Raw genomic sequence first — 7,615 nt, forward strand, 5'->3', positions numbered from 1 at the left:
TCTGTTCTTTGCTCTTTCCCTCCTGTGGTTCTAATCCTCACTTCTTTGCATCTTGTACTTCATATTTTTGATATATTTAGGCAACGAAGTAGGAAACTTGTGATTATCTAGTTATATATCACTATGTATTACAATGTTTTACTGGGACAACCAGTTGATGCCCTACATGCCAATCTGAGGCCCCACCCACTCCAGTACTCTTGCCTGGAAAATCCCATGGACGGAGGAACCTGGTGGGCTGCAGTCCATGGGGTTGCGAAGAGTCAGACACGACTGAGCGACTTCATTTTCACTTTTCATGCATTGGAGAAGGAAATGGCAACCCACTCCAGTGTTCTTGCCTGGAGAATCCCAGGGACGGGGGAGCCTGGTGGGCTGCCGTCTATGGGGTCGCACAGAGTCGGACACGACTGCAGCGACTTAGCAGCAGCAGCAGCAGCAGTAGTGTGACTTGACTAAAACAAACTGCAAAACATTAATACATGTCCTCTTACCTTGAAAGTGTCATTATTTACTCTCCAAGAACCATGACAATTGTGGAGATCCACCCCTGCTCCATCTTTACCTCAAAAAGTCTCTAGAATTTCAATATTATACTGCCTTTATTTCTGTAGTTGACATTCTGACCTAGGTTGTGCTGCCGTATATGTGTCTATTTTTACTTTTCCTTGTAATGTGCTTTGTTTAAAGATTTAAGATCTACTTTATTTAGATGAGGAAAGAGAAAGGGTGCTTCTGGTTCTGGAGATGAGCTTGGGACAAGGATAGCTAAGAATATGATGCTTTTAAAGAGGAAACTTTAGGCTTGGCACATTGCAAGGAGGGACATCTACAGTTTCCTCCAGTGCTGAGTGGAAATGCGCCATCACTACTACAAAGGCATGGTTGGACCTCAGATTCCTTTTTCCTTTTGAGGTGATCTGTAATTTACCTTGGAGTTCTTACTACCCTGGTCACTTAATTTCAGTGATAACTGCATTTCTCAATGAATGTATCATGTACATTTTTACTCAAAAGTCCTAACAACTTCTTTTACATCATCAGCCATTGAGACCATTGGCTTTTTAAAATTTTTTTATTTTTTCACTCATCATTTATTTACAAATACACATTATAACTTTTATATACATTGCACATTTACATGGTAGAAAAGTATAAAACTATATATTTAAATGAATTTATATTTAACTTGCCATGTTTGAAAATATAAAATTGCATCAGAAAAAAGTATTATGAAAAGCAAGAAACCTGAACTGATAAAGCTTTGATATACTTTTCATGACACATTGGGTGAAAAGAACTAGTTGAAAAGGTACAGCAGACTAGCTTTTAAAGGAAACACCTAACATAAGGTCAAATGTACAGCATTCCCCTTCTTTCAGGCTCCTGACACCCATATCACTCAATTCTTTGGATCTGTAACATCTTAGAAGTACACGATTAGAAACCCAACATTGCTATCACCACCTGCCTCATCGATGTCTTCATCACAACAAGAGAACAGAAATAGGAGTTTCCTCAAAGATGTATCCTCTGTACCTGCTATCTGAGTCAGAGTTATAATGCCTTTTGGTCAGTCAAGATTCCTTGTAAACAAAACCCGAGGGATCAGGTATGTACAGAACAGGCAGCAGAGAATCCAATAAATAAACAGGACAGAAACTGACATGCAAGTTGGTTAAAGTGGAAAAGAGTCTAACGACAGTTAAATGAAGGGAGACAGATGAGTGAGTGAATAGGAAGGAATGGACTTAAATGGTTTACAAGGAAAAAAAAAAGCTTTTACTTTACAAGCAAGAGACCTCACAATAAATAACAACTGCTCTTCCTTTCACGAATAAATTTCTTCAAAAACAAGGTGTACAGTCAACCAGACATTTTATGTATAAATTATAAAACATGACACAGTATAAATAAATGTCTACAAGTCTCAACTATGGGCCTCATCCAGTAGACCTCACAATGACTGCCTCTCCGGGTCCAATGAGTAACAAGGTGGCCTGGGAGAGAGCTTTAGGACAAAGGTCCTTTATGTATAGTTTTCCCCCCAAATAAATAGGCATACACTTATTTACAGTATGGACAATGTATTTTTTTCTTTTCCTTTTTTTCTTTCCTTTTTTTTTTTTTTTGCCTAAAGGCTATGTCAACACTGAACATTGGTGGAGGGTTTACCACTCTAGAATGGAAGATATAGGAAAGCTGTAGTCCTGGTCTTCATCTTCCTCCTCGTCCTCGGTGTCTTCCGAAATGGCTAGATGGGGGAATACAGGGGAGCTGCTGTTTAAATACGGACAACAACAGCGCAGAAGCAGCTCAGTGTATGTTTTCAAAGCCCTCTGTAACAGCCATATTACAGCGTTGCATTTTTATGTGACTTGCAGTAAGATGCTGTTTTGTTTTTGGCATCTGCTGTTATGTAACAAGTTTTTAAAAAACTTTTTTTTTTTTTTTTAGAAAAAAACATTATCTATGAAGTCAAAAACTGCAGAAAGTTCTGAAGAATCAATGGCTCAGGTTTTACGGGCAGATTCCTGAAATTAGATAAAAAGCGCTCTTGTGTTCTAGGCATAACTGCTTTGGGTCCTTAATTTAGTTAGTAGGGGCAACTGCACAAAGCAGCAGCCTACGTGTGATAACAGAAAGCTGTCTTTGAAAAAGAAAAAAAAAAACAACAACCTTTGAAGTAGTTAGTTCAGATTCAAGTGTTAATAAAAGCAAACAGCAAAGCACACTACTAAAACAAAAGGAATTAGGGGCAGATGACTGGAATGGGCTATTTTAGAGGTGATCTTGTTGATGATCATCAGACAAGTCCTAAAGGCCCGGAAACATTTCAGGTGAATTTTTTTTGTGGATTGCTGAATTGCTGGTGCACTTTAGCAGCTACCTAACTTAAACAGAAGTGGGCTTATCTGGGGGACGTTTTCGTGCTTTCTGAATCTCCATTCTAGGTCTCCCTAGGACTTGCCTGGGAAATCCTTAAACGGCAGCAAGGTTAGAAGTCACACTTACAGTTGCAAGATCCGGAGTGCTTCACTTCCAGCAGCACGCCTGAGGAGCAGGCCGCTTCCTTCATGGCACACTCGCTGGCATAAGTGGCATTGTCACTGGCACAGACAGGCTCCTCAGACTTACTCTCAGGGCACAGCTCACCGCAGAGGGAACACCGGCCTCTGCCAACCTTGAAGTCCCATAAACACTTTTTTCCACCAGTGCACTGGATATCTTCACAGGACTTTGCTTCTAGGAGATAATACACCTGTGATAAGTAAATCCATTCCCCTCGCCTTATCCCCTTTCTCTAGTCTCCTATCAATAAATGAATAAACGTAAACATATAAAACATATTTTATTACTCACTACTCGGGCTCATGGAAATACTGTGCAAAAATGCTCTATAAAACTGAAATACACACACTCAAAACTCCCAGTTTCATATACACGAGCTTAGTGCATGAAAATACTGCAGTATTTTCTTAAAACAGGATGTCATGGTATCCTTCAGTTAAATATGTATTTGATTACTTCCCACAAGTGGGGTCTTTAAAAAAAAAGAAAGAATTCTATCAGTTATCAGAATCTGATAACAGATTTTAGGAACTGCTAAGTAATTATTTTTCACTTCCAGCACGTCTAGCACTTAAAAAAATGTGTAAAATTGAGTGAGTTCTTAGGTTTCTAAGAAGGAAAATTGTCTCCTGTGTCTTGCTGGCATTTCAATATGTATGTCAATGCATCCAGAAGACAATGGTTTCCTTAAGGTGGTCATGACAGTTTACAGACTTTGATGAAGCTAGTTTCGGGAAGTTTGGGGTTTATTTATTGGTTAAGCTCACAGTTTTATCACAGTTATAGCCTTTTTCTCTTTTTCCTTCCTCAATCCAGAATACCTACTGATACACTTTCCCTCATAGGCCAATCCAATAGATCTGCCCAGTAGGCAGGTAGCTTTTCTCAGGTGACAGGCACTGGGGTAGGTCACTCCATCATTCCCACAGAGATACTGTTCAAAGGAGGTGGGCTCTGGGCAAATTCTGTTACAAGTCACACAGTAGGCATTATTAGTCTGGTCCACCACGCATGTAGAGCTGCCTGGACAGAAAACATCCCGACAGGTCTCTGAAACAAAGAGGGAAATACATTAATATTAAACACGTTAATAGGTACCTTCTTCCCGACTGAGCCACTGGGCAGTTTTTCAAGGAAAATCATGAAACCAGAAGCATTCAGCTTTAGGAATGCACTTGGGTAGCTCTGCAGTTTTTAAAAGAAAACTAAGACCCTAGGTTGAACCTTTAGTGTCTTAAGGAATCTTTAGAATATAAAGTTAGAAAGGGTTCCTTTATTTGATATTATTATTGTTAGGCTATTACTGCCCATCCCAGGGGTCTTGCAGCGGGTCTACCTCAAGCAGAAGGCTGGAGGAGGGGTCGGGCAGGACCTACTTTTACATTTGCCCTGGTACTGGACTTGCAGCTCTGGCTGCTCTTTACATCTGGCCTTGAGGAGTGCACATTCGTTGCGGTAGGTTTTTCCGTCCAGCCCACACACCGGGCCTTTCCAGGTGATGTTAGAACAATCTGGGGCACAGACGCAGCGGGGTTTGTTCTTCTTGTTCATTCGGCATTTTTTCCCGGGGCCACAGTCCACGTTCTCACACGTTTCTAGGAGTTGGAAAGAGGCAGGGATTAAAACCAGGGTCAGGCACCATGCAGGTTAGCCAGGAGGGCTGTGGGTGCCTTGCGCAATTCTGCAGCTAGGAGTCTGAGCCCAAGGGGCTAGGCTGTTGCCCGGAAGTTGAGAAGAGGGAAGGGTGGGGGACAGTGGGCTGCATCCTGTACCCAAATCTCCCTCAATGAGCAAGGGTTGGCTGGCTTCACCGCCACATTTGGCTAAGAAGTCCGAGAACCTCTGGCGACCCTTGTTTTGCCTGTAGTGTGTGACAGGCGATTCAGCCCCATCAGCTTACCAGGGTTCCTAACAGGGGAACCCACAAACAAAGCTCTCCCAGTCCCAAACCCCGGCTGGGCACGGGGGAAGCTGAGGGTAAGACGCCCTCTACTGAGGGCCTGCAGGCTGGGGAGGAAGAGCCCTACCTTTACACGGGATGCAGTTGGGGGCGCCCCCATTGAAAATCATCCACTTGAAGAGCGTGTTGTCATTTACGTCCTCCTCGGTCCACGAGGTGCTCAGGCGGCCAGTGCTGCAGCACTCCTCCTTGCTCAGTTCTGTCTTGTACAGGACCTGACAGCGGCCGTTCTTTGCTTGGCGGAGCCAGCAATTTCCAGCTGCGGGGAGACAGGGGTGGGGAGGTAGGCAAGTGAGCCGGCGGCGCCGGCTGGGTAGGGGGAGGAAGGCAGTGAGCCGGCAAGGGAAGGAGACCCGGCGGGGATGGCGAGGGAGTGAGCGTGGAGGAGAGACGGCAGAGAAAAAGCAGAAAATAAATCAGAGGGAGTGAAGGGGTGGAGAAAGGCGAGGGGTGGGGGGTGGGGTGGGGGGACCAGATTGAAGAGATGGGAGGTGGGCGATGGGGAGGGAGGGCGAGAGCGAGAAGCCCGAGCGCTCCAGCCATATCAATGTCAGTTACCAGTGACCCAGACACAACACGTGCAGCTTGCATTGACTTTTACTAGACTGTTTACTTTTATTCGTCCCATTTCATAACCTGCAGCGACTCGAAGAGCAGATTAAAGAACCTGACAAAAACAGGATGCGACGGATGTTTTTACATGTCGGTTTCATGTAGGCGGTACGAGTATTATTTGTGACAGGGGTTAAGAAAGTAGGAGAACTTAGAAAGAAAAGAAAAAGAGAGAGAGAGAGACCCAGACAGACAGACAGACACTCACACACACACACACACACACACACACACACACACACACACACACATACAGCAACAGATCACGCAAAAGGCACTTCTGAAAAATGAAAGCAAAAAAGCAACCGGGCCCTGCCCGGCGCTGCCCCTCGCGGCCTCGAGGCGCAGCCCGCCCGACGGGCCGTTTTGCAATCCTCCAGACCCAAAGGACGCCCGCGGCCACCGCGATCTTTCGAAATCTCTGAGGGCTGCTTTCCCCGGCGCCCACGTCCCGGGCAGTCAGGCAGCGCCTCGCTCCGAAAGGTGGACAACTCAGAGCAGTAGTGCATCGCAGGCGGCTAGGGGCCGTGCCTAAGGGGCCGTATACAACACGCATAAAATAACGCTAAAGTCAGGAAAGTTACAAGTCTGCCTCAAGAAAAGTACCGAGGTTGGGGGCGGGGGGAAACAAGGTGGGAGAGGGACTTACTATCGTTTCATGGTTATATATACATATACATACATACACGCGCACACACACACACACACACACACACACACATACCCCTGTCTCATATACCCCTATATCATACCTACCGAGATATCTTTGCAAGTAATCCCCCCCTTCTTCCTTTTTAATGTTCAGATTTTGGTCAGGAAGACTTCTCATGAATCATCCATATAACTTTAACAATAATTGGACTGCAAGCTGCTATTATTATTTTTAAAAATTCTGCCCAAGACTAATGGAGATAAATCTAATTAAAAAAAACTTTAGAAATTTGCTCTTATTGCATCTCAGAATTTAAATCAATTGTGGGTTCCTCACTGTTCTACAGAAAGTTAACAATCAGTAATGAGACAAAAGGGGAAAAAATTGTAAACTTTTCAAAACAGTCCGGGGTAATTTTTTTTTTTTTTTTGCGGGGTTGGGGGGAGGGGGTTAGACGAAGCATCCACTAGGCAGAAAGCTACTTCCCTCTAAAATTTTCGGCACCCTCATTTCCAAGTTTGGGCAAAGTTTCTGAAACCACGTCCCGCAGTCACCGAGGAAATTTCAGTATTCCCCCCTCCCCACTCAGTCGTTTTTTAAAGTATCCAAAAGATGCACGAGGGAGAGAGATTAGATTGCAAATGGGTCGATTGCAATCTTCAGGCTACCGATGCTTATCCCCTTCTTCAGAGCCAAACAGGGGAGATAACATCTACACTCATTACATCCAGAACTTGGAGCATCTAACCCTAACTACTGAGAGAGACTCTAGCTCACTCCCTTTCCTTTTAAAGGATAACTGCGCTCCAAACTCGGTTCCCAGTTCTAAAGTGTCACTGCCTTCAGTTCTCCCACTCCTCTCCATCCCGGATTCGCTAAGTTGGTCCAACATCTTCCGAAAGCAGAGTTGCTCAGAACAGACCCGGTGGAGACGCCCGAAAACTACAAACCCCTGCCCTCCTCCGAGCCTCCCTGCGCATCCCGCCTCGCTTACCCTGGGCGCTGCGGTCCTCCATGAACTGGCAGAGAAGCAGCAGCAGGAGGCAAAGCCCGCCGGGCTGGTGCCTAGGACGGGCCATCCTGGGTCTAGGCGCGGGGCGAGGAGCGCGGCGGCGCGGGGAGCGGGCGCGGCGGCGCGGGGAGCGGGCGCGGCGGCGGGTGGCTCTGGCAAGCGGTGCGCGTCGCAGAGGCGAGCAGCGGAGGGCGCAGATATCCCGGCGTAGCCCAGCGCTTGCCGCCGGCCGCCCTCGCGATTCAATGGACGTCAGAAGCCAGGCGCAGCCGCGCTTTAAATCTAGACGGGGGTCTCCACGGTTTGC

The 7,615-nt window shown here is 45.7% G+C and overlaps 1 protein-coding gene across 3 annotated transcripts; it reads right to left on the reverse strand.

Moving 5' to 3' along the window:
* Positions 1-1,056: 1,056 nt before the first annotated feature.
* Positions 1,057-7,559, reverse strand: FST (follistatin). Of its 3 annotated transcripts, none has more exons than XM_012096672.4 (6): positions 7,291-7,559; positions 5,100-5,291; positions 4,449-4,667; positions 3,898-4,122; positions 3,016-3,243; positions 1,057-2,254 (listed from the first exon to the last, which is right to left on the reverse strand). In XM_012096672.4, the coding sequence occupies exons 1-6, from the start codon at positions 7,373-7,375 to the stop codon at positions 2,172-2,174; spliced, it is 1,032 nt and encodes a 343-aa protein (XP_011952062.2). In that variant the 5' UTR covers positions 7,376-7,559; the 3' UTR covers positions 1,057-2,171.
* Between the last annotated feature and the right edge of the window lie 56 nt (positions 7,560-7,615).

Source organism: Ovis aries, chromosome 16 (genome assembly GCF_016772045.2).
Source record: "Ovis aries strain OAR_USU_Benz2616 breed Rambouillet chromosome 16, ARS-UI_Ramb_v3.0, whole genome shotgun sequence".
Classification (NCBI taxonomy): Eukaryota; Metazoa; Chordata; class Mammalia; order Artiodactyla; family Bovidae; genus Ovis; species Ovis aries.